The sequence below is a fragment of the Sapajus apella genome, unplaced genomic scaffold (genome assembly GCF_009761245.1).
Source record: "Sapajus apella isolate SASKATOON/1434 unplaced genomic scaffold, GSC_monkey_1.0 scaffold16, whole genome shotgun sequence".
Classification (NCBI taxonomy): domain Eukaryota; kingdom Metazoa; phylum Chordata; class Mammalia; order Primates; family Cebidae; genus Sapajus; species Sapajus apella.
This window is the reverse complement of record NW_022436956.1, coordinates 2,915,028-2,942,323: the sequence shown is the minus strand read 5'-3', so window position 1 is coordinate 2,942,323 and position 27,296 is coordinate 2,915,028. Positions and strand designations below refer to the sequence as shown.

The following is a 27,296-nucleotide window of genomic DNA, read 5'->3' as shown; positions in this document are numbered from 1 at the left end:
TAAGAACAATCAGCCCCCACCCTGAAGATGAATAGCACTTTGTTTCCTTAATTTACTTCACCTAGTCATATATGTGTGTGTACACACACACACACACACACACACACACACACACAGTGACTATCTATGTCAAGTGAAATACTCCCCCATCTCCTTCTGAACTGGTAAGCTGGAGGAGATACTTACTTGCATTGTAAAGACTGCAATATAGAATTGTATCTTTCCTGTGCTTACATCTCTGTAAAATCATGCGTTAGACAATAATTAGAGAGCAATGTTACAAATAAAGAAGCATAAGACAAGAGTTGATTTGATGGGGACTGTGAGCGTGGAAATAGGCAGCTTTAAATGTTATGGTGTTATCTATGCAAATACATACATGGACCAGAGTAGGTATTAATAGACATAAGTTTAATAGACACAGGGCACCATAAAACGGGGACAGCAGGGAGTCACTTTCATAATGGCATCTAGAAAGTCTTGATACAGATGGCATTTCAATGTCAACATTAAAAGAGGAAGTTTGCATACCCAATGAAGCAGCCTATGGAATGAAAGAAACAGCAAATGGATTCATTCATTCATCCGTTCATTCATTCATTCATTGTTGGGAATACAAAGGGAATTGGTGCACACTTCATGCCCTGAAGAAAAACACGGAGAACACAAACTCAAAAGACTGAAGAAATGTACTTTGTCAGGTGAAAACGCAAACCTGAGAAGCGTTTCGTAATTACCCATTAATGATTGCCTCCCACCTTGACAGCTCATTGTTTATAAGCAATCTGTCAGTTATGAGTACTACTATTATTAACGGTAGTATTTTCTCTGCATCTATAGAGCTTACTGGGAGAAGTGGGAGAAAGGAAAGTGAGAACATGGGGGCTGTGTATTTTAAATGGAGGCCTGAATTGGGATGGTAATTACTGGGAAACCAAGCTTTCAAGTACTTGTGAAAACTTGAAAACACTCCCAACAAATGAATGGATCCTGAACTGTATATCTGCTGTACACAGCTTGAAAACACTCCTAACAAATGCTGGATCCCAAACTGTATATACCTGCTGTGGTACATAGCCTACTTTCCCTCTCCATTCCCAGGGCAGTTAATAGAGAATGGTATGCACTGTTTGTATTTCCCTTTCTTCCTCCCAGAAGCACCAACTGCATGCCTCCCAGTGCGTTGGACTGTGCTGACACCAGCTAGATTTTACCCAGCAGACCAGATGCAGGTGGGAGCTTCCCCATCTGTACCCCTCCCTGTGTGCTTGTGGTTCAGAAGCCAAGATGACGCTGTGGGCAGGAGTTCTCATGGGAGGTGGTCACGTGGAGAGCTAGGCTGTAGGTGGTGGCATCTCCTTGCCATCAGAAGGTTAGGACATCCTGAGAAGAGATGGATCCCAATCCTTGGCTGCAATGACAGACCCTTGACTCCAAGGAGCAGACCCCACTGGCCAAGGGAGAGACGGCCGAACCCTGCCCAGTAGGACACCATTTCTGCCTGGCTCTATTCTGCTTCCCTGGCAAGTCTGCAGGGCTGGGCACTGGCTACAAGAGCTCTTGCATTCCCAATCTCCTTCATTCTTGGCTTCCTATTGGCTGATCCATGATGAGTTCAGCAAAAACAGAAACTAAAAACCTAAACTTCACCCCCTCACCATCATTACCACCAAAATTTCACTATTTGAAGTATTCTAGGTTTAAGTTCATACTAATAAAATAAGCCCCCTTTCCCTCTCCTCTCCACCTCGCTTCATAGAACATCAAGCCTTTCTATGAGAAGAGGCATACCTTATGAGAAACACTGTTGAAACCCCACGATTTTTTTTGTTTTATTTAGGTCTTCTAAAACAAGCTGCCATCATTAATATTCATTTCTCAATCTCAGTCCATCAACAGTTTCTGTAAGTAAAATGGATAATGAAATTTAGTTTCCATTTTAGTTTTAGTTTAGCTTAGCAAAGAAGTTTGACAAAAATCACTTTTAAATAAGTTTTTTAAGGAATGCACTAAGGCTAAAAAAGCCCAAACCCACTACGAGGAAGCACATCACAGAAGGTCCTATATGTCCCTATGCCCCCTTTTCCTCCTCCTCCTCCTCCTTCTTCTTCTTCTTCTTTTGAGACAGGATCTCATGATGGAGTGCAGTGGCACCGTCTTAGCTCACTGCAGCTTTTAACTCCTGGGCTCAAGTGATCCTCCTGCCTCAGCCTCCAGAGTAGTCAGGAACACAGGGGTGTTCGTTTTTAATTTTTTGTAGAGATGGGGTCTCACTACGTTGCCTAGGCTGGTCTTGAATTCCTGACCCCAAGTAATCCTCCTGCCTTGGTCTCCCAAAGTGCTGGGATTACAAGTGTAAGCCACACCACCTGGCTTCATTCCATTTTTTAAACATTTTCTATTAAAATTGAACATTTGAAAAATGGGATGTGGGGCAGAGCTAGGGAAACAAAGGGTTAAGTACCCTCTTCTTCTTCTTCTTCTTCAACAGTGAGCTCTGGGGATGAGAAGAACCCTGGTCAATAGACAGATATATTGACTTGTTATTATTTAAAGTTGTTTAACCAGGTAGAGATAAACGAAAGCTTTCAGCAGCTGAACTATCACACAAATCACAATTAAGGTGGCATACGTGTTTGGAAGACGTAAAATCAATTCCTGCGAAGATAATGTTTTAGTCTCTATTTGAACTTGAAAACAGAAGTAAATTCTCAGCAGCAACAGCTGGTCTTGTTCCATCCAGGAGGCTCTCTATTAACTGTACAAGAAGGGCCTTTATTACCTCTTCTAATGGTTTTGTCTTCATCAAAAAAGCCCAGTTGATTGCCGTGGTGCTGTTTACTGATGTGGCACAGAGGATGGCAGCTGGGCGCCCAACCACCCCGGTGTTTGGACCTCCCTCCTCTCTGAGTGCTGTTTATTGTTTATGGAGGGAGAACAATGGACCCTGGGAACAACTGGTCTGGCTGGGTAGGGGAGGGAGGGGAATTTGCCATCTTTCTAGGTTTCCTCCCCCAGGTATCCTTCCCTGAGCTCCACGGGGTGAGGAAGTGTGTGTTTAGGCAAAGGAGGGTGTTTGAGCATTTCAAGTAGTCTTTGCAATGTAATCACCCCCCAAAATTTCTACCAGTGGGATGTGACCTCTAAAGCCTACTCACCGTTCAGGTTTTAGTCATGCAAATTTGTGTGTGCATGCACGTGCATGTGTTGTCTTCCCAATTCTAGCCTATACTCCCAGAGGCAGGGATCACATTTTATGCACTCCAGTCTTTACCAGGCTGAGTGTGGTGCTGGCGTACCACCCAGCCTGGTAAAGAATGCTGTGCATAAAATGGAGTGCTGATTCAACCAGGATGTGGCTCAGATGCCGTGGACTGGGAGTTCAAGCGATACTCCAGCTTCAGCCTCCCAAGTAGCTGGGACTGCAGGTGTGCACCACTATGCCCGGCTAATTTTTGATTTTTAGTAAAGACGGGTTTCACCATGTTGGCCAGGCTAGTCTTGAACTCTTGACCTCAAATGATCCACCCGCCTCAGCCTCCCAAACTGGCAGGATTACAGGTGTGAGCCACTGCGCTTGACCTTGTGCAGTCTTTCTTAGATGGGGTACAAGGGTGCAGTATAAGCTGGTGGGAACTAGGTCAGTTTTCCCTTTTGGGGTCACAGGGCTTGCTGGGGAAGAGGAAATGTACACTGATGAAGTGGAAACTTGACTACACAAGAGCAGAAGGGAGGCTGCTAGGACAGAGGTTCTTGCTTGGAAACAGAGGCTGCTCAGGAGAGGAAAGGTTATAAGGAACAGATGAGCAGCCAGGGAACCTGGATAGTGACTCTCACCTGCCTCTAACTAGGTGTCAGACTAGGGCAAGGCATTGGGCTCTGTGTCACAGGTGTTTTGCCTGAAAAATAGGCGCAGTAAAACCCAAGCTTCTTACAAACTCAACTAGTTATGAAAATACAGGATTAGTATCACCATTCCAGAGGAAACAAGCAAACAAACAAAGCATTATTAAAAGAAATTGCTTTTCTGCTCAGGCCAATTCCTCTCAGACAGACTAAATAGACAAATATCATTGATCCTCCCTCCTCAATATCTTTCATATCTGTATGATCCCTCTCAGCCTTGGCCACCTCCTCCGTCAGATGCTCATAACCACAAGCAAGGACCACCTGGAGCTTGCCCACCTCCCCTTCCCTGCCTGCTGGACCTGACTTTCCCCTGTCGCTCTATCCAGTACATCTCTACAAGTCCTCAGCTCAAAGAACCATTTTGATGATGTTGTTCCTCAGTTTGAAAGCCATGGATTTGTTCATTCAGTGGATACCGAGTCCCTCCCTGTGCCAGGCCCCCCCTGTGCCAGATACTGAGAAAACAGACATACAAACTACTTCCTGCTATTGTGCTCATTGTCATGGAGGGTGACAAGAAAGATGAGACAGATGGAGAGGTAGAGAGATAAAGAGATGGGTGGGTAGATATTTTTAAGTAGACATATATATTTACATTTATGATCCATATAAATGGAGTTATATTTAACAGAATTGAGTCAATATTTTACAGTCCGTAATCTCTCTTCCCAGGCTGTGATTTTTGTCAGCCTCTGTTGTTTTGTCCCAACTGAAAAAAAAACAAAAAAAAGCAAGCAAAAGTTCCTTCTTACTCCTATGATACTCCTTTGTGAACTTTGATTCTAAAATTAAGTCTTTTATCTCTTCAGTTCTTTTTAGGATTGTAAGATTCTTTTCTGTCTGTTGCTTCCCTGAGGCTCTGAGACCCATCCATGGGTTAGGGTCAGTCTCAGGTGAGCCTATACTCCCAGTGGCTCATTCCCCAGTGGGAAGGTGGACAGGGTCAGTGCTGAACAGCACAGCCATTTCCTGCACCTGGCCTTTGAGTCCAGCCAGGAGGTTGCCTAGAAAGTTGATGTTGTTTTCTTTCAAGATACAGGACTCCCTGCCCTCCTTTCTTCCAAGAGATGGAAACTCTCTTTTCCTCCAAGAGACAGACACCCTCCTCACTTTGTGAACTTTCTGGAAGCTCACAAATAAGGCAGTCATGCACGAGCCTGAAGTGACTTCCTCTTGTGTTCAGTAAAGATATCCCAGTGTGTTTTGGAACACGGGGCGAACCCTGAAGCACAGAGACAACCTGGTGTGTAACTGGAAAGGGCGTGCAGTTGGAAATTGGATGGACTTGCCTTGGAACCGCAGCCTTGCTAGTCTTCCACAGTTGGCCTCGGAGCTTCGTTGTGAGTAACACACTGTTCCCAAGGTTGCTTTGAATAATATATGAGTTAGGACACTTGAAAGTCTGAACTTGTCACATGATTTCCATAAATACACATATGTTAACAGCTTTCCATCCTTGCTCAGCTCCCGCAGTGGCCTCTGCTCCCTGCGCACGCATCTCTATTGTCCTAAATTGCTGTACAGGAACAGGAGCAGGTCTGCAGAGAGAGAAGATTCACCTGCAGACTCCCCGTGCACTACAACAAACGGCTTCACAAGACAGAATTCTTCGCCTGCATGGCGCCTTTCCCTGCTTGTCTCACTCTCTTCCTTAGCAGCTTCAACTTTCTTAAGGTAAGAAATAATTAAGAGGAGGAATGGGGTAGGTTGAAAAGTGTTGAAGCTGCCCACGGAACAGAGGAGAGAACAGGAAAGAGTGAGGCAGGGACAATGGGAAGTTTTGAGAGGAACTCAACAAGAAATTCACATCAAAGTGGAAACATTCCAGCAAGCAGACTGGTTCAGCACTGGGGCCACCATCACACAAGGTGGGAAATAGGAAACAGATAGAAATTACAAATGGGCTGTCCACACTACCATGGCACTGAAACTGAACCTCTGCATGCCTCAAGAAGAATTGGCAGCTTTATATCTGAGGACCTCCCGTGCATCCTTGTATGGTCTAGCTGACTCCACTAGGCAGTGACTATTTCTCTAATAAGCTGGTTCCCCCGAGACCTTTAGTGACAAAGAGACAGAAACTGAAGTGGTTTGGTCTTGTAACCAGAGCAACTGTCCTTGCAAATCCACCACATAGGAAACAAGATCGAGAGCAAAAGAGACAGGCTTCATGGGCAGAGCCAGTCTGCTTGCGTTCTCAGGTGCTATCTGGGAAAGGGTCTGGTCAGTAGAGAACTTACAGGCCTCCTCTGCATTTGTAACTGGTTCACTTGTACTCAAATGTCTTCAGAGAAGGGGAGAAAGGGAATTGGATATAATTAAGCATTTAGAAGATGGGTACCTTGCTAGGCACCCTGCATGTTTTTTTTTTTTAATGAGATCGCAATCATACATCTGAGAATGTGATACTTAATTGAAAGGAGCCCTTGCATGATGCCTTCTAGACAGTCATAAGTGGTAGGTGTGGGGTGGCTTGGAAGAGGCAGAAGACTGTGAAGAGGGTGAGGACAGAAGTTAACTGACTGTCTACCACTGCATGCCAAGCATCTACAGGCAAGAAGCTGTGCAGGGATTTTCCTATCACTCCATCTCTTATACACCTCACAGCAATGTCATGGGGTAGTTCATTCTCAGCTCTACTTGGCTGAAGTAGATGAGTAGACTGAAACTGTAAGAGATTATTTCATAAGTTCATAGGAACACAATCCATACATGGCAGAATCAGGACTTCAACTCAGTTCTCCCTGACCAGAAAGACCCTGCTGTCTTGCCTCCTGAGCAACACATACAGATAGACCCAGATTCACAAGACTCTGTACTGGATGTGAACTGACAGGGCCACCTGGGTGCAGTCAGACACTGTGGCTTCCTGCTGAGATTCAGCTTCCTCTAGTTTTAGGACAGTCTCTCTGGGATCATTAAAAAAAAATATGAACAAGCTTAATGTATACCTCTATTCTTAAGTCATTCAAATGAAATGCATCACTCTTAATCAGAGGTAGGCTCTCTGATGAGGTTTAAAATCCTTTCTGGAATTTGTTAGCAAGCAAGTGAGCATCAAACTATGTGATGAAAATATGAAAGGACTTGCATTGTGATAATATTACAGGCAAATTTGGAAAAAAAATCTACCTTCATTCACACACTCTCAGTGGTCAGCCCTTCCCACAGAACCCAGTGAATGATGGCTTGGCCCTTTGTGTGAGGCCTGGGAAGCGCCAAGTTTCATCTAGGCAGTGGGACAGCTGTGCCAGTTACCCCCTTCTCCATTTAAAGCATCTGTTACTTCTTTACTGCCTAATCAGAGAACCGCTTTCTAATCTTCTATCACAGCAAGCAGTAAAAAAAAAAGTACCTTTTTAAGATAAAATCAAGATACAGAGGAAATGGAGGATGATAAATGAATTGCAGATGGATGATCCAAGGAGCTAGAGTTCCACTGGAATTAAAGTGGGAGGCAGAGAAAGGAAATCAGGCATCCCTTGTGCATGGCAGTGGATATAATTAGATGACTTAGGAAAATGCTGATGGTGCTTAAACATCTCCACCTGTAGATTCTACAGATACTTAAAACTGGACCTGTCAAAAACTGGATGGAACCTCACCATTCTCGTAAGTTTTGGGAATCATAGAATGGCACCATCTTCCATCCAGTTGGCTGAAATGGAAACCTTGTGTATTCTCCATATTCTACATCCTCCATCACCCCATACACCCAGGCCCTCCCATTAAAGCTACTCCTGAAAATCATCCCAAGTTGCCTGGTATTCCTTCTTATCATTTCTCACCTGAATTATTTCAGTGACTCCTAACATGTTTTCCCCTTGCCAGTGTGACCAAAGCCCAGTTAGTCCCTGTTGCTGCCCGGCTGATCTTTCTAAATGGCAAGACCAGTTTAGCTGCTCTTTTTATTAAATCCTTCAATGTCTCCCTTATTTCTTTTAGGGCAAGCCTTAATATATCAGCATTCCCCATAGAGATGTTAGGGTCTGGATCTCGCCCCCTGCCATGCCCCTCTGCCTGCACCCTCTTGGGGTAACGTACACTTGCAGTTTCCTGACCATGCTGTGCTTCCCTCCTGCCTGTATGTGCTCTTTGAGGACACTGCTCCGTCCATAGTCACTTGCTCCTCTCCGCCTCCCTTTCCCTGGCTAGGTCCTTCTGCTCCCTTAAAGCTCAGCTGAGACCTCTTGTCTTTTGGAAGTGTGCCCTCAGCCCTCCTGTCTGGGTTAAGTGCCTCCTACTGGGATCCTCAAGCCCTTGATTAAAAACTACCCAGGGCTGTGCTTTGGAATCTGGGCTGGGACTTTTTGGAAGGCAGACACTCTGTCTCTCAATTTGAATCCTCAGCACCTGTCATATATTGGCTATCTGATGTATGGTTCCTAGATGAAAATTCTAGTTCTATTCTATTGCTTCAACAGTCCTTTGGAATTCTACCAAAAGACTTATTGATGCCACTTTCTAACCTTGTGTTCCTGAGTAATCCAAGACTCAGAAATGTGTTTCTCCTTTTCGAACTTCAAGAAAGAAATTACGTATAAATTATAATTTTTGATTTTTTTCAAAAAAGTAAGTACAGTTGAACTATATCTTCAAAAACACAGGAAAGTGAGGACATTGATGAAGGCTGAGAGATAAACAGGAGAAAAAAAAACAATAAAAAAATGAATGTTTGCTTTGCAAGTAACTGCTGTTACCTGTGACTGCTCAACAGCCTTCCTCGTTCATATCTAATAGTGGAATAATTCTCACAGCGATTTTTTTGATGTGGGCATTATTACAATTGTTTCATTAAAGCTGAGACTAAAGTTCATTAAAGGATAAGAAATTCATCTAAGAAAACATAACGGGTAATTTGTAAGATCATAATTTAAAAATCAGTTTCCTTAAACAAGCCAGTTGGTTTGAGAACTCATGGTAAAGGCAAGGCAGTATGTCATATGGGAGACAGAAATTCATGGAGAGGTAAAACTAAGACTACTCTTATCTTGAAACAACAGACGCTGTGGGATGCCGACATGCAAGTGACCCAGGTATTGCATCCTAAATCACAGAGTTTTAGTCTTCTCTGGAGAATCCGAGTCTTGAGGAACTATTCAGCAAGTCCACACTTAACCTCTTCCTACCCCCCCATGCCTCTGCTGCAGCACATGGCCCCAGGCACAGCTTCTCTTTCCCTCATCAGCAAGGCTCATGGTGTTAGATCCAATGAAAGGTGATATGCTCAGTAATCCTATGTGGGACTGAGACTTTATAACCAGCTTCCTAACCAGCTTTGACATTATAGGTGTTGCTTTCTCCTCTCCAGCAGGTCTGTGTTCGCCTATCATCAACTGCACAATGCAGTCCTTTGGCCACTTGTAGTTTTAACTGCCTTCATGGTACTCATTCATTTAACAAATTTTATTCACTCCATTGATAAATTATTGAATGCTGAATGTGCATGATCCCATAACCCAATTATTTTTGTAGTAATATATCTGTGCACCATGTCTGCAGCTTATATTCGCCGTCGTTAGCTGTTTACATTCTAGCGTTTTATCCCTGCGGAAAAAATGGGGGAAAGCGAGAATGCCTCCTAATCATCTCACAATATTTGCTCTGCACTTTGCAGTCATTTCCTCATATCTCTGTCGTAATACTTGCCATACTCAACTGTAATTTTTCTTCTTATACAGCAGTTTTTATATCTTAAATGTGAACTCCTTAAGGGGAGTTCCTGACTAAATGTGATGCATGAATAATGAATAAATGAATAAGTGGGGAAATATAAGGGAGAGGAGAAAAGATATCCCAGTGACCAGATGAACATATTAAAAGAAGGTAGCATCGTTTCTAACTTGGCGTTTGGTTTTCAAAATTGATAATAGGGTTTGGCATCAATTAGCACTGCCCCTGAATTTTTCTCAAAGTGAATAATTAATTCAACAGCAAATCAAATTGTGGGGAAAGAAGGAGGTCCGTTGCCAGTTGAGGTCCCCCCTGTTTCTTCAGTTATTTGTTATGTTCATCACATGACTACACTCCTACCATTACATCTGTTCATCCACTCCACTCCCAACTCCACATCCTCTTCCTGCTTAATACACCTTGATAGGAAGAGGAATGCCCTTAATATATCTCCAGAGACGCTTCTGTATATGTAGGATTTTCATAGGGCAAAGATAAAAATGCATTTAGTCATTCAGCTGCCACGCTTACGAGTCACTACATAAAGCTTCCCTTGTGGAATAGAGAGATAACAGCAAAGATTTTCATTACCTTGAAGTGGGTTGGTAAACAGCTGTGTCTGCTAAAGGCTAGCTGGAGCATGTCTGGTGGATGGGCTGACAGCTGGGAAAGGATAGATGCTCTTAATAAATAGATGAGTGAGCAACAGTCTCACATTAAGGAGGTGTATGAGTATAGAAATGGAGTAAAGTTTAGATAAATGGGAAAATAATATGTGAATGGACAGTGGAGTAGTTAGCTGATGGGAGAATAAATTGGTTCATGGATGATGGATGGAGCTGAGTGGCTAGACGGAGTGAGAGACTGATAGCCGATGGATGGGTAAATGTTGTGGTATGAACAGGAGCAAAAAAGGGTCAGGTGCAGATGGGAAGAGGTTGATGAAAAAGAAGGAAAAAAATGACAAGAAGGGAGTACTAAAGGTATTGAGATGGCTAGGGGAACTGGAATTTCATTTCCTTGATGAATCATAATTTTACAACGAGCCAGAGGAACTTGGAAACTCCCAATGATTGGTCCTTAGCGTTTACTTGCCATTGCAATGTACAAAGACGATGTGTCTAGTCTGTCAACTTATTTGTGTCAAATTCCACGTAGGGGAGACTGAGTCATGAGAGGATTAGCCCTTGTCTACAAAGGAAGCCAAGAAGAATATACGACTAATAACTTTAGCTCAGGAACTTTGCCAGAAAAGTTACACGTGCTGTTAAAATTAATGAAATAATTTCAATCCATTTTCTACTCAGTTATTGAATCCCAATCAGTCGCTGTCCCTAAGCTTTATTTGAGGGTAGTCTTAAGAAATCTAGTAGTAGGCCGGGCGCAGTGGCTCACGCCTGTAATCCCAGCACTTTGGGAGGCCGAGGCGGGTGGATCACGAGGTCAAGAGATCGAGACCATCCTGGTCAACATGGTGAAACCCCGTCTCTACTAAAAATACAAAAATTAGCTGGGCATGGTGGCGCGTGCCTGTAATCCCAGCTACTCAGGAGGCTGAGGCAGGAGAATTGCCTGAACCCAGGAGGCGGAGGTTGCGGTGAGCCGAGATCGCGCCATTGCACTCCAGCCTGGGTAACAAGAGCGAAACTCCGTCTCAAAAAAAAAAAAAAAAAAAAAAAAAAAGAAATCTAGTAGTTGCAAAATAAACCAAATAGTGGCCAAATAATTTTGAATCAGTGTACACTGAGTGATGTAATTAAATTCACCAATGATACAGATGACAGAACAAAGTCACACACTAGTCTAAGTTCCCACACCTAGTTAACAACAGAACTGGGAAGGGTTGACTAATATACAAATGACTAATGAGCTGTAAAAAGAAGTTAATATCCATTTCTCCAGAAAAGCCGATGGATGTGTGATGGAGAAAAAGGAGCTGGGGTTTTATTGGAAGAGAAAGGTGTTTTGGAAATGGCAAGCAGAGGAAAGGAGCCGCTCCTCTGGGGTTCTTTCTCATACCATTCTACAAGAAACCTCAGCTAAATGAAACTTAACCCAAGTAAAACTGAAGATGCATAAACCTTAATATAATGGCACACACTTTTAAGTATCAGTGTACATCCTCAAGCCCATGTCTTCTCATACTTACCCTTGTCAACGTGGTGTGCACTTCAAGAAATCAAGCATCAGAAACTACTGAGGACTCAAAACCCCAAACTGGGCGTTATCTGGTCACCTCTATTTTTCTGACACTTTTCTTCTGCTTTCATTTTAGTCTACATCGATAAATAATTTAGACTTTGAGGCTACAGTGACATTTTATATTGCTTGTAAATGGCACAGCTGTTTCATATACAAATGTAATACAGACAGTGCTCAGACTGCTTTTTACAGTGTGTGTGAGAGAGAGGAGGAGGGAGAAAGAGAGGTGGGGGGTGCAGCTCCAGGCTTTCTGAGTGCATCTACTCTCCAAAGCCAAAAACACACACATGGGAGAGGCACAACCCGCTTCATATTTTTCCCCTCCTGGGTACCAGTGAGATGTCCTAATAAACAGCCCCCCAAAAGTTACAAATTTCTTGAACTTTATTGATACACTGCACAATCACAACCATCTCGTATTCATCCTGAATTAGAAAAGATCACAACTACAATGTAACATGCACAAAATTCAGGTAGTATATTCACCCTTAATACAATTTTTGACAGAAATCAAGTCTTCATTGATTTTTTAAGGAAAAAATAAAAAAGAAAAGAAAAGAAAAAAGAACTCTAGAAGGCTGACAAAGTCATACTCTTGTATCGTGATAAATTTTTAAAGCATTTGAACACAGAATTTTTGAAGGATAATTGTGAGAATGGGCACACCCATTGTCTGACACAGCTATAACGGCACCATTGATAAGTCATGTATTTTTTTTAAATCTAAAGGACTCTGAACTTGACAGATACATGTTCGTACACCCACACATTCCTCACAACTGCACTTTACATGTCACAAAAATTTCTGAATGATTAAAAATGCTCCCTTTAACTAACACAAGGGCAGCTTGTATTACATAGCATTGTTATTATTGATATCTTTATAAATCTGCCAAATAATGTAGAATGTAGCCTCAAAAGGTTGGTTGAGGGTTCACAATCTTTCTTACTCCACCCAGTGGTGTGGAGTAACTCTATGCCTTAAAAAGGGCACCACTGAAAGAAACAAAAAGGGATCTCTTTCAAAATGCGGGAAATTAGACTTAGCTGACTACTTTCAGGATGAAGACAATTGCATCTAATTAAGTCCACTCCACATTTCTTTGGACTCTAAGTATTCTGCACCTGAAGGCTAAATTGAACTGGCTCAGCTCTATCTTTTTTGCCACATCTTTAATTACAAATCTATTTCTTCTTCCTTTCATTTACTTCTCTTCTCTTAAGTAAGAAATGTGGGAAATGAGACTGGCATTTTTATTGGTTTGCATTTGGTGATAATTAGTTCTCATCATATGGTCTCTTTTTGAAAATGTTGCCTTCCTACTTATACACCTGTGAAGTTTTACTCACGTGCTCAAACTTATTTGTCTTCAAGTAAAAAGAGAGGAAAGCTCTGAATAATACGAGGGGTGGCAATTGGGTATGAGAGTTTCCAAGAAAAGGTCTTGCACAAAATTAAAACAGAAGACTTGCTGTTGGAGAAAAAGAAAATAAATGCATTTTGCCGGAAAGAAAAACCTTACGCTGCTTGCCTTAATTCCAAAAGGATCAAAATTTGCTTTTGTGTGTGTGTTTCATTGTGGGTTGGTTTTAGGTAATGCATGGCCAGTTTTTCTTTATCAAAATCAAAGTCAGTATGAAATTGAGGAAACATGCCCCACCACCAGATCTTACCTCATCTTAAGCCGTTCCTCCCCTCCTTCTACAATGGGCTGGCATCAACCACCCAACACCTGAATATTCAACGTATAGCCACTCCTGGTGCGGCGACAGGGATAAGTTCTTGTTGGGGTTGCCTGCCCATTTGGGGGTTCTCTGCTTTTCTCATGGAAGAGTTCTCTCAGCATAAATAGAGCTTGCTGACTTCTCTTTGTTGAAGGCAAATTGACTGAACTGACGCAGAATCAGGTCTTGAAACCCAGCCTCAGTTGTGAAGTTGCTAGAGCTCCAGAGTATTCTTCTCACCCAAGTTTTGAGAACGAACTGCCCAATCTGTGAAATGTATCATCTAGCAGGAGGCATGGATGTAAGAGGAAAGAGGCTCGGGCCTCCTTGTGACACAAAACCTTACCTTTTCTTCTGTTCGGTGGAGTACACCTGCAGCAGAACAGCCATGCACAGTACTTTGCATAAAACCTGTATCTGTTTTCACAACCACTTCCCTACATCTCCCCCCTCCCCGAATTAAAACAAGAATGAGAAAAACTAAACACGTTTGTTTAGACGTGCAGATGACTGTATCAGGCACTTGACATTAAACCACTGAAAAACAAGCTTGTCCGGAGCCTTAACACGAGCACTTTCATTGGCATTACTTTGGTGGAAGTACATATAAACTCTGTTTTGGGAAGGGGAAGGGTTTCAGAGTCCCTACATTGCTCATTCCTTTCAGCTAATCTCCCAACAAGCCTTATTTAGCTTCCTTTTCATGTGGAAAACCTGCAAGAGATATACATTGCTCAGAGTTGTATATTTTGCCCCACCTTACCCCCACCCCATGCCCATTACTGGCACCCTGAACAAATCTAGCCTGTAGGCTTTCTCCAGGTACTCTCTGTAAGTGAAGTTGGAAAAGTGTGGATATTGTCTTGTGTAAGTTCTATATGCTTCAAAATGATGGGTGACAGCCCCTGTCCCATGGAGCCATCCCCACCGAAGAAACGCAAAAACACAGAAGCAGAACTATGTCTGTTGTGAAGAAAAGTCATTTTCATTCCCAGTGAGTGCCCCAGTTGCCTCAGGTTGTATTCACTTTGTAGTTTTTACCCCAGACAGATGAGGATCAACTGGAGTGTTTTTCTCCCTGGGAAACGTGGCTGGGTACTTACCCCAGGGGCATCTTAGTATCCTGTGGAAGGGGGAACAGCAGGGTTCCATAGTGACCCTGAAGCCAGCCTCGTTGGGTTGAAAAGTTCTGATGATCTTGGCCAAAGGGGCATGGACTGTGTCCTGTAGAACAAGTCTTAGAGTGAGGAATAGGTCCAGCTTCTCCATTTCAAGCCGTGTTCTCTAAGACTGTCCACTCTTCACAGCTTTCACATTTATTTCACTCCCAAGTAACAAATTCATTATGAGTAGAATGCTCAGGTGACACATTTAATTCTCATACACTGACTGACACCAACTCAACTTCAGATGCTGAAGGTGGTGACAGATTTGAAACTATGCGCGACCTTTAATTCTGGTTTTGTGCCTGTTCATGATTGTCCCTGGAACTGGGAATCAATGTGCTGCTCCTGGCACATCATTTATGTTCCTGAATCTGGCTCCCAGCAGCTCACTAGGAAATGCAGATGTCTGTTTACAGCTGGAAATTGTAACAATTTCACTCACACTAGCTCCACCTCTTAAGGCAGTGCTTAGCATTAAGTGCGCTAAGACAGCCTACGTTTGTGTGTATGTATATATGTATACATATATCTGTGTGTGTTTCCTCATGGCAGAAGTCACACTCATGTGCTGTAACGGACAAAAACAAAGAGGGCACTGATACCCGAGGAAGGAGACCAGCTAAGCATTAAGTGCACAGAATTCTATGGTGCTCATATATGTTTTTTTTATTTTTTTAGACTAAGGGCCTGAAAAGGTTTTTCAACCGAGGCAGGGCAGCTCTGTGATTGATACTGCATTCTCATCCTCTCTGTGGGTCAGTTCCTGAAGCACACCTGCGTGGTCTGCAATGCTTTTCTTTTGAATCCCAGGCACCCTCGCAGGATGAGTCCTTCTTGTCCCAGGAAACAAGGCAGCAAAGGTGCGTCAGCTCTTGTTTGTATGCTGGGTCTGCTTTGAACCTGAAGAGCTGTGGAAGTCTTCCCCAAAGTCACTGGAGAAGCAGCCTGCATCAGAGGAAACTGTGTCACTGACACTTTCCCCCTTCTGTTTGCAGTGTTGTGTTAATCAAGTGCTTGAAAATTAAGTCAGTTGCTCAAGTGCCCTCGGCTTAGAAGAGCTTCCTGAAACAAATACCAGAGTTGTCAATACACCCGCCATGTAATTGGCCTCCATCAGCTTTTTACTGGGTAGTTTTCAAACAGATTAAACCAGAACTGGAGCAGAAAGGAGACTCTAACTGAAGTCATCCCACTCAGGCGGGTAGACTCTTCACTTCACGTTGCAGAGACAGACGTGGTTTTCTCTCCCATGTTCTTGCTGTTAAGGAAAGCCAGCCATAGGTTCTTGACACGCACTTTCTCGAATGGTTGTGAGAAGCATGAAGGCTGGCACCTTTGTCCTTCAAGTGCAAAACGAAAACCACAGTGCTAATCAAGACTTTTCTAGGCTGATCTGCTTCCCAAGAAGATGTTTTAGGAAACACAAGCTCTTCTGGGAATAGTGAGTGGCTGATCATTAGCTTGCTACTTTGGCCCATCTGTTAGTGCCTCCCTTGAGTGGATAGGATGCCAGATTTTAAGGAGTCCACAACACAGGGTATTGCTTTTTTATGTTGTTAGCCTGTGAGATCATTGACTTTCACAGGAGAAGTTGATAGATAATTTTGAAGATGCCAATATCTGCTGATAGTGTATAAATGAATACAGTGGGAGAGATACGATATGATTAGAGATTAATATGGGGATGAATTCATAGTAAGTAGTGGGGAGAAAAATAGAAAAAGTGTTAGACAATCACACTGATAGACTGATAAGCAGTAAATAGATTGCTAGAGAGGAAGACAGGTGGGTAGATAATTGGATGGTGAGATAAATCAGACATTTGAGTAGATGGGTAACTGTATGATTACCTTGATAGATAGCTTGATAAAACCTGAATAAATCAGCCACCTATCAATCACTTTTATGAGTTGAACTTCTCTTTTGTAAAGAGAAGTACTATCTTCAAAATGCCTCCACCTTTTTTGGTCGCTGGACTTGCAAATTTTTAGGGTTTGGTTGCATGCATAGCCCCAAACTTAAAATCTCTGCAGCTGTTAGAAGAAATGAGTAGGGCAGAGGGGCTACAGAAGTTGGCACAATCATCTATATCGATATCTCTAGATATGAATATAGTAGGGTAGTGTCCCAGAAAGAAAAGATGTGAACCCTAATGGAATTAGATAATAATTTGCATGGATGGGGAGATATGTACATTGTTACTAGGAAAATATATCACAGATAATAGGACACTTGGATGTAGCTCTTGCTGTGCACTATGTTATGAGTCAAGTTGTGCCTTCAGGGTGTTTATTGTGAGGCTCGATTTTTGCCCAAATGAAACTTATTTATGTTTTGGTGTGTGTGGCAGAGGATGTTGGTGGGAATGACTATGAGGAGAGAAGCAGAGGAAAGGGAAGGGTCAAGGTAGCAGGAGCAGACCCCATTTTTGGACACACCAATGAATGATTATCCTACACGTGGTAGAACCCTGCCCACCCCGCCCAACCCCACTCATTCAAGCTGGAAATAAAAGCAAACAAACAAACAAACAAAAACAGAAAGAAAACAAATCTAGAAGAAGAACAGAAAGAAACAAATAAAAAGAAGCCCAAGCTGGTTTGCTCTCCGCAGTGTAGATTAAAGTCTGTGATATGGAGAAGCAGGCGTTGCTCAGAGGACCTAGGGTTTCTTATCAAAACTTGATGAAGAAGTGGGCTAAGAGGGTCCCTGATAGCCAGAGACAAGCCAGTGCTCTGGAGGCCGAGTTTACACCATCAATGACTGCTCCAGGCCCTGTGTAGGGGAAAGAGAGACAGACCCATTAGCATGCACCCAAGGACACCAGAGTTCTTCTCTGACAAGCAAATACACAGACATGCTTCCCCCCTCCCACCCTTCCACTGACCATTCCAAGCCTAGACAATGGAAAATGCCCGTTGGGGAGCATTTAGGAACTCAAAGGGGCAAGCTGTTGGGATGCCTTGACCAGTGCAGTCTTCTCTGAAAGACTATGCTTAAAAAGTAAATATGTGAAGCTGAGGCTAGTCATTAAGGCCTATGGGCCCAAAGGTTAGGGCAACACATGGAAAGGCAGACCTGCTGGCCGTTTTCTAAGCAGTGCCTCTAATTGTGTGCTATACTTGGAGAGTGTCCAGTACAGACAATGTTGAGTCAGGGGGCACAGGGCCAGAGGGGCAAGGAGCAGGTGGCGGGGTAGGAAGGGGACAGGGATGGAGTCATAAGTCCAAGTGTTGTGACAGACTCGTCATCCTCAGCGCATGCAGCCTAGGTGTTGTGGAGGCTCCTCCTACAGCAGCTGAAGAAGGAAGAACAATCATCCCCACAGGTTTTAAAGGCTGGAATTAGGCTTGTCCCAGCAGTCAGTGCTGCCTCCCTGAAGGCCTTGAAGCAGATCAACAACCCCAAAACAGACTGCCCCTGAAGAGTCCACCTGAGGAGCTCTCCCTTGATGTTTTTTGCCACTGTCTTTCTCTCTCTGGCCCTTTCCCGTATCCCTAGTAAGTCATTCAAGATCCACTGGGAAATAAGTCCACAGTATCATGGGTGCTGTTCCTTTCCCCCCTCATGTTCCATGGCTCAAGAAGACAAATCATATGAATTGGTATTATCCCAGCCTGCTGCAAGGGCAGGTGTATCTAACTCGGCCCAGGCATTCCTCCATCACCTTTATCAGCAAGAACACAGGGTGGTACGCAAGACCAGGAGCCAGCAGCAAGCGTATCCCAGAAAAAGCAAAATTTAGTATTACCGAGGGATTAAAATCCATTGAGAGGCATTTCTATAAAACTAGTGAAGACGCAACAGCGATGTAGAGGAGACAGTATGCCTCTTCTATCATCTCAAGCCAGGACTTCATAGCTTCTTTGAAAAGCCAACTGGCCTACTATAAACAAGCTGAGGTGCTGCAGAGTGTCTTTAGATAGATAGGACCAGTTCATTTGGCGTGCCTGTCAACCTGATGGTGTGGATCCATGCCTTGCTCAGGAAGGGACTGATGGGAACATTTTACTTTGGGAAGTCAGGTCTTTCACTTCAGCAATGAGCATAAAACTGTTCCTCTCCATTAATTTTAACATGAATACCTTTTCTTCCTACTTAAAATATACATGCTTTTATGGATTAAAAGTCATTTTTATTTGATAGCTGAAGTCTGACTCATATTACTCTGCATTTTTGTTAGATAATATTCACAAACAAGGGTGGGATCCAGGTTTCGGTGACACCTTAATGTCCCAGAGGAGGCTCCGTAGATATTGATGGAAAGTAACCTGACCATAGGGCCTCCAGCAGTCCTGGCACACATCCTAGGAAATCACACAAGCCTGCAGAATGCACTGAGTTAGAAATACTCAGCTTGAAGCTCAAGGGAATTCTCTACATATTGTCTTTGCAAAAGATGAATGATTTAGGTTTTTAGATAGTTTATTTAAATTTTTAAATAAAAATATGGACTTAAAGATACATTTAAAGATACATGGGCAGATTTCAAGGCTCATATGTTTCTTTAAAACTATCTTTGTATATATTTTTCTTTAAAAGTATTTTCATGACATATATGGCATATATACTAGACTAGTTATATAAGTCTTTGTCTAATTTATTATTTGGAACTTAAGAAAAAACTGAAGCCCTGATATGCTCCACTCCAGGCAGATAGAACTCTTGAGTGTAAGAATCACTCTATCCCAAGTTCTACCAGTGAACTGAAACATTCCTGTGGATGTCATGCCATCAGCACAAGGTTGAATATAGCTACAGGAAAGAGGAGAGGGACAATATATACAGAAAACACAGTGTGGAAGAGTGGGGCTTGGTGAGAGAAGGAGGCAGAATCGTAAAAGGAAGTGAGTGTTTCTGGTGATGAGCAGCAGTTGCCATTGGATGCCTGGTGCTTACTCGGTGAAGCTTTACAGCCATGTTCAGCTTCTGTTGACTGTTTCCAAGACCAGAAATGTAAGAGGAACTTAGCAGATACGCAGGCTCCTCAGCCTGCTTAGGGCAATGATGACAACACACATTCCCACTATGCTCTCCACGTGGCAAGCATGATTTTAAATGCTAAACACATATTCGCTCATTTAATCATCACATCAAGCCCATGAGCTGTGTGCCACTGTCATTCCCACTTTATAAATAGGAAACCTAGGGACAGAACAGTTAGACATCTTCCCTATGGCCACGCAGCTTACACACTTTGAGCTGGATTAGAACCAAGTCACTGTCCCCAGAATCTATGCCCTTAATTATTACAAGTCTACTTCCTCTCTGTGGAAAATGACCATTTGTGCAGGTTTTCCAGGGACCACAGTATCATGGTGCAAGAGAAACAATGGACTAGGATTACAGGTTCTCTGTGTGAATCTGCTGCGCCTTAGCTGAATGACATTTCCTCTCTGGGCTTTGCTTCTCCCATTGTAAATTGAGAAGAGATGGGGTTTGATGATCTGTGAGGTCCTTCTTCTATTAGCTCTCTGAGTTATTACAGGAATGGCAATTCTGCATCCGGGTATTAGGAGAGACAGTTACTAGCCAGACAGCCTTCTTGAGCTGAAGAAAGCCATCAAAATGAGACTTGCACTTCAGCATTTCATCTTTCCTGAGATGGCAAGAGGGTACCAAACACTCTAGACCCTAAAGTTTCCCTTTTCCAGCCCCATTTTCTATGTGTTTGCAGAAAGTTTTATTCTTCAGCAGGTATGGTGAGCACCTGCTTTGTAGTATCAAATGCCATAGCAAACTATTGCCAAAGTAATGGTCAACTGATGTATGAGAAATGGCTGGGCTGTTGTGGCCAGAGAATGAATCTAATGCACTATGATACAGAGTGAAGCTAGCATCACTTTCTTCATACGGATCCTGGGCACATTTGAGTTGTCAGCTGGGCCAAATGCCAATGCCATGAGGGCTCTGCCGGAGGACTCTCCAGCTGTGTTTGGAGCAGGAAGAGTAGCTCACATCTATGTATCACTCTCTAGACTGGAAGAGTGAGAGACAAAAGCCATGAGCAATGAACTCATTCTTCAATTGCGTCTTTGCAGTAGCCCTATGTGACTGGAAATGAGGGAAATAATGTTTCTGGGTTCTCTCCCACCAGGCTTCCATATGCTACAGTTGCTCACCTAATTTGACTACATGCTTTTCTGTTTTAATATAAAAGTGATGGGTTGCTGCAGTTTAAGTAATTTGGTGTGATCCTGTGGCTTCGGGGCTCACATTTGGTCCCACAGGTTACCATGAGGCTTTTGTAAATGGTAGCTCAACAAAGCTATGGAGCCACCTGTGTGACAGGGAAGGACACAGTTTTGAAGGCACTCCTCGTGCCGGGCTCAGCAGTGGTGGCACTGAAGCTTGCATACCAGGCTTCGGAGTCAGGCTGAGTACAGTTTCCCTAGAGTGCGGCCTCACCAGGTAGCAGCTGCATGGACTTCTCCAGGTATTTGGTACCCAAGATGATACAATTTTGAGTTTCAATATATAGGATTGGAAACCCAAATGTATTTATTATTTATTTATTTATGAAAATAAGAAGAAAGGTGATTCTTCTCTAAAACCTAGAATCCCAGGTTTAGAAATGTGAGGCAGATTTTCAATGATGTGTTCTATTCCAGAAAACTGATGCTACAATGCACCCGGATAAAGCCCATGGGCTTGGAAGAAAGATGAAGGAGCGGAGTTCCTGGAAGCGTAAGGGAGACAATATCCCCAGGGACCTCAGAAAAGGCTCTCTACATTCCCCCAGGATAAGGTCGCTGATGGAGTTCTGGCAACATTGGAGTTGGACCAATTTGGGTTTAAATCCTGACCCTATGGCTGGCTAGCTTCATGATCTTATGCAAGATGCTTTCTGTTTTCTCACTGAAAATAGGTGAGATGATGCTGAGTTTGCAGAACTGGTTGAAGAATTAACATCATCAGTACAGTGCCTGGTACAAAGTAGTCATGTGAGCATGGCAACTGCTGCTGGAACAGGGCCTGCACACCTTCCCTGTCCCTTTCTTAGTGGAGACTAATACTAGCTCATTTTGATCTTTCCCATATATGTTGAACCTGGGGTGAGTTATTGGTAGGGGAGTGAGTAAAGACGTGGGATAGATTAAGGTTGGAGTGTTTGCTGCTGAGAGAGGCCGCTGGCTGTGAGGGCTCTGGAGGATGCGGGGTCTTGAGCAGGGCACTGGGAGCCAGCTACAGCCAAGCTTCCTGGCTAGGTCCAAGGGAAATCTGTCCATCCTGCAATGGACATGGGCCCCAAGCCAGTCCTGGAAAAGTTGCAGTCATTCTTTCAACATACATTAATTAATCCCCCCCATGCACTAGGCTCTGCTTTCAAAAAGAAAGACAGACACAGTCTCTACCTTCAGAGAGCATAAACTCCAGGAGGAACTTGTGTATCCTCTGTCCTTGACTAAATAAATAAACAAATAAACAGACAATTTTTTTTTAATCATCACAGATTCTGGGAAGAAAGCCATTTGCAACAAATAGCCCCAAATCCCTTTCATCTCAGGAACATCCAGCCTGTTGGATAGTCTTAAGAGGATTGAATTTAAGAGGCAGAACTGAATTTGAATTCTGGCTCTACTACCCACTAGCAGGAAGACTTTAGACAAAAGGACAAACCGTCGACTTCTCCAAAACAGTTTCTTTAATGTATAAAATGTGGAAGGGGTAGTTCTATCTACCCTTGCAGGGTTTCTCTGAGAATTAGTTAAGATGGTCTGTGCAATCATCAAGTATAGAGTAAAGGATGCGTTGGAACTGAGACAAGAACTGCTAATCTGCAAAACAGCATCTTGTGTGGGGGTTCTGCTTTTAAAGAAAGAGGTATTCTGGAATGCTAGCTTCTCAAACACTACTGTCCCATACCAGCTGAAAGCAAGGTTGGCTCTGGTTGGTAATTGGGTGACCTTGTCCCTTCTGCAAAGACCTGAAGTGGCTGCTAACCACAAGCAAAAGCTTCCTAACGAATGCCAGTTATTCTGACAAAGCATATTCAGTAGCCCAGTGTTTTCTGTGGGCAAATGCCTCATTTAAGGACTCTTTCTCTATTTATGGTTAACAACAATTCAATTGAACTAGAATGGCTGCTACAAATATCAGGCTTAATTAAATATTTTCAGGGATAAATCAAAAGTAAGAACATGTAATTATGCCCTTTACCATTATCCCAGCACCTCCTCCTTCACCCTTTTCAATGCTAAAAATTAATGGCTTCTTCATGTCCGGAGTTAAACATCTTTAAAAATATAAGCTGAAATGAAGATGCAAAGCCACAGAATAAACTGTGAATGACAACAGCAAAATACTTTGAGGACAGACACAAACAAAATAAGATAGCCTTCAGAATATAGAAAGAAGAGTTAGACAGACAGACATGGTTAAGAGGCACGTTTCAGAAATGGCAAAAAGGTCCATTTGTGCGGGCATTATGGCCAGAGCAAGTCCATATGGCTACAGGGGAAGCTCAGCAGGGTTAAGACACATAACAACAACAACAAAAAAACAAATAAATAAACAAATAAAGGGTCTACTTTTGAGAGGCTACTTATCTTGGTAAATTGTTAGGTTTCTGCAAAAGTCATCATGGTTTTTGCCATTACTTTTAATGGCAAAAAGTGCAATGACTTTTGCATCAACCTAATAAGTATACTGAACATACTTTTTCGGTTTTTTTTTTGAGACAGAGTCTCACTCTGTCATCAAGGCTGGAGTGCAGTCATGTGATCTCAGCTCACTGCAACATCCGCCTCTCAGATTCAAGTGATTCTCCTGCCTCAGCCTCCCAAATAGCTGGAATTATGGGCATGCACCACCACGTCTGGCTAATTTTTGTATTTTTGTAGAGATGGTTTCACTATGTTGCCAAGGCTAATCTTGAACTCCTGGCCTGAAGTGACCCACTCACCTCGGCCTCTCAAAGTGCTGGAATTACAGGCTTGAGCCACCATGCCTAGCCTAAACATTAGATTTTTAAGAAGCAAATTTGGTTGAAGGCTTAAAACAGAATGAAGCCACAGCTACCAAATAAGAACTGGGAACTTCAAGCCATCCTGGCACTGAGATTTTGCTGCTGCATTCAGGGGAGCTTGCCACCCTCTTGAGAGATAATCACAGAACCCAAACTCAGCAGAAAGCTCTCAGAAAAATATAGAAGCTTCCTGCTGAGATCCTGACTCATGAGAGATTTTGAAGGTTAAAAATGTGGTGTATATAACAAGCCATGAAGTTGTTGGAATAAGTCACTGGTTTTTCCTTCCATGATTGTAATGAAAATATGGCATAGATCACCAGGAACCATAGACTATGTAGCTAAAATTTTACTAAAGTGGCAGGTGGTAGGATGATCACACTATAAAAGAAAATAAAAGAACAAAAAACCCATAGTCAAGTTGAACTTGTCGATAGCACAGAGAGATTAACGAAATAGCTGAAGTCTAAGAAGATACAGTTTTGTTCTGAAATTTGAATAGGTTTTATAAGTATGATTATGAACTCCGTGACCTTCCTAATGAGGAACCAAAAGGATAATGATGTTCTTGGTGATTAAAAGAGGAGCAAAGAAATCTAATTAGATGATATATGTGTTACACTTGTTGGTGAAACATAAACCTATTTTTAGAAGTGCTGGCTGATGAAGGCACATCACATCCCTTCAAAGGGAACTTTTCCTTCATTGTCTTTAATTACAGTAGCAAACATGGCACTGTGTTGCTTCACATGTAAGATCAACCAACAAGGCTCTGCAGCATAGCTAAGACCCGTCGATGAAGAGGCAACCATCTTTGTTCTGTTCTCCTTAACACACACTGTTTTGCGCTTACCACAAAAACAAAAGCTTAAGAAGTTAATATCAGAAGTTAATTCAAATCTGTCAGCTCATCACAAACCTGAAAGAGACAAGACTTGAGTCTATGCTGAACCGCAAGCTCTGTGTCTGTGCTGACATCAGCACACCCTGAACGCTCAGTGTTAAATTCTAAATGCTTAGGCTAATAGCCAGATGTCAATGATTCAGAGCGAGGAGGGCGGGGTAGGAGCGAATGACAGGAACCTCATCAAGAATGAAATGGGAAATGTCTGCAGTTTTTTTCTAATATGTTGACATTTTGCAGGTTGGGGAAAAATACAAATGATTACGCTGCTGTCATCAGCCAAAAGCAATGGTGTTTCTCTCTGACTCATTCCCTTCCCACCTGGATTTAAATTGTGGATTTGAAAAATAAAAATCATATACACGTTATCAGCAGGAAACGGACAAATATGTGCTGCTTTTGATGTCTCTGCAAGAAGATATCATGTGATGAACATCTTCCTAAACAGAGAATTGGAATATTTGGTATAGCCTCCTTCAAAAAGGAGATCCAGGATGGGGGCACCCTGTATTTCAAATTAGAGTTGGAACAGACAAGATGCTGAAATGCAAGGGAAAGTCAGAAAAATAGTGATTTGGCTTTCCTGAGGGGAGGGGACTATAAGTCCTCTTGGGTATTTGGCTTTTCTTTGGTTAGTGAAAAGTTTAAAACTGTATACAGGCTATAACTGATGCCCTCATTGACTGGAAGATATATTGATTAATTCAACCAACAGTTACTGGGCAAGAACCACTGCAAGACACAGTGTTACATCCTCTAAGTGCAGAAAAAGATACAAACAAAATATAAGACTAGGATTAAGCCATCCAAAAGATGAGGGATTGATTCTTCAGTGGAGCTCACAAATGCTTTACATATGGGGCGTCACTGAGCAGAGCCCTGTAAGTACACCCTCATCAGGCAGAGAAGAGGGCACAAGCCTGCCTCTGCAACCCTCCGGCACACTGGGAGAGACAGTATATGGATTTGAAAGAAACGGGATTAAGGTCAGACAGACCTGGGTGCAAAAGCTGCTGTTGCCCCTTGCCCCTTCTCTCCCTGGTGGAATGACTCCTACTTGGTGGAATTCAGTAACATCATTTGTTCTTTGAGCGCTAGGCTCTTCTTCTGTGCCATGAAAAATACTGTCTATTTCAAAAGGTTCTTAGGTGCGTAAAGCCATGTATGGCTGACACTTGACAGCTGACAGCTTCTTTATTCCTCAAGCATGGCACTTCTTGTATTTTATTGTAACATTTACTTGTTTGTGCAAGATCAGAAATTCTGTTTCTCCTTGTATCTTAGTCCTTAGGAAAATTCCTGGCATACAGTAGGCACTAAATAATGATGCCCCATTTGTTGACTAGATAAATGGATGCATGGAAGGATGGATGGATGGATGGATGGATGGATGGATGGATGGATGCAGACTGGCAACAGCATGGTGTGTAATGGGATCTGGGGATACAGAGGTCCCAGCCTGGTGGATGCAGGGAAGGTCGCAGATGGAGTGCTGGGGACACTTGAAGCTATAAGGCTACGCTGATCTCACAGTGAGAATAGCCTTAATGCCAAGTTGTTCTGGGAGGCAGAAGTTTTCAGCAACCAAAATGACAAGGTTCATTCTGAGTTTTGGAAATGTCACTTGGCCCTGCTATGGCAAACCGATTGGAGACGGATTGCCAAAGAAAGATGAGAGAACCAGTGAGAGGATATCACAAATGTCCATGTGAGATGCATGGCACAACGTGAGTGAGAATGGAGATCGAGAAGCCACAGGAAAGGCCATTTGGTGAGGCTTGTTGACTAACAGAAGTGAGCAGTCAGGGAGGAGGGGAAGTCAAAAACGACCACAGAGATTCTAGAGAGTGTGCAGGGCAAAAGTGAGGCACACACCGAGCATTCCCAGAGGAGAGAGGCTGCCTTTGAGACCCCTGTGGAACATTTAGGAAGAGAGAGTGGCTTGTAGCTCAGAATTCAGGAGAGAACTAAAGACACAAATTCAGGAATTATCAGACTTGTTCAGAGGCTATCAATCTTCAGTGCGCATAGGATTCCCTGGAAGAGCTTCTTCAAATTGCATTCTCAGGACCTTCCCTAGAGGTTCTGATTAAATGATTCTGGGGCAAGGCTCACATATCTGCATTTTTAAAGCATCCAGAGTAAGGCTAAGGTAGGCCAACAAATCCCTCTCCATTGTGTGCTTGAAGGTACGGAAGAGCCCTTCCCCTCTCACTGTAGGCTGACCCCCGGGAAGTCTGATGGGGCAGGTGCTGCAGGAGCTAGAAGCAGACTGAGGAAGGTAAGGAGACAGTCACCACGCAGTTATATCACAGAAGCCAGAAGTGAAGCACTGTTGGGTGAGATGGGTTCTGGCACTGAGCGGAGATCGGGTGTCAGAGGGAGACAGATCGTGGTAGGCTGAGGCATAAGTAGGTTTGAGAAAGTGGAGCCATAATGCTAGTTCTCCCTCTCAGAAGGAGGTTTGGGATTTGGAGGGTTGGAGAGAAGAAAGGCAGGGTGTGGTATGGAGTTTGCACTGAAGAGAACCTCGGTCCTTGTGCCCACTCTCCATGTCCCAGCTGGAGCCACCTGGGGATAGGTGTGGTTGTGAGGATGCCCTAATAAAGACATGGAAGGGAAGGATGGAGGCACGATGATGAGGGAGGTGGGGGTTAAGGCAGTGGTGCTGAGGGCTCTGCCCACGGGTGGTGTGGTTTCCTATGAGAAGGAGGTCAGCAAAGGGAACAGGGTGAGAGCTGCTGCCTGG

The 27,296-nt window shown here is 43.2% G+C and overlaps 1 protein-coding gene across 14 annotated transcripts in view; it reads right to left on the bottom strand.

The window, feature by feature from the left end:
* Positions 1 to 393: 393 nt before the first annotated feature.
* Positions 394 to 27,296, bottom strand: part of OPCML (opioid binding protein/cell adhesion molecule like) — a 1,152,901-nt gene continuing 1,125,998 nt past the window's right edge. For 8 of the 14 annotated variants that reach the window (XM_032284813.1, XM_032284814.1, XM_032284822.1 and 5 more), the window contains one exon: positions 12,147 to 17,450. In XM_032284813.1, coding sequence (XP_032140704.1) covers positions 17,350 to 17,450 — 101 coding nt within the window. In that variant the 3' untranslated portion in view covers positions 12,147 to 17,349. Of the gene's footprint in view, positions 1,903 to 2,464; positions 2,516 to 12,146; positions 17,451 to 19,252; positions 22,081 to 27,296 lie in introns of those variants that run through there. The other 6 variants (XR_004270746.1, XR_004270747.1, XR_004270745.1 and 3 more) reach the window with 6 other exon arrangements.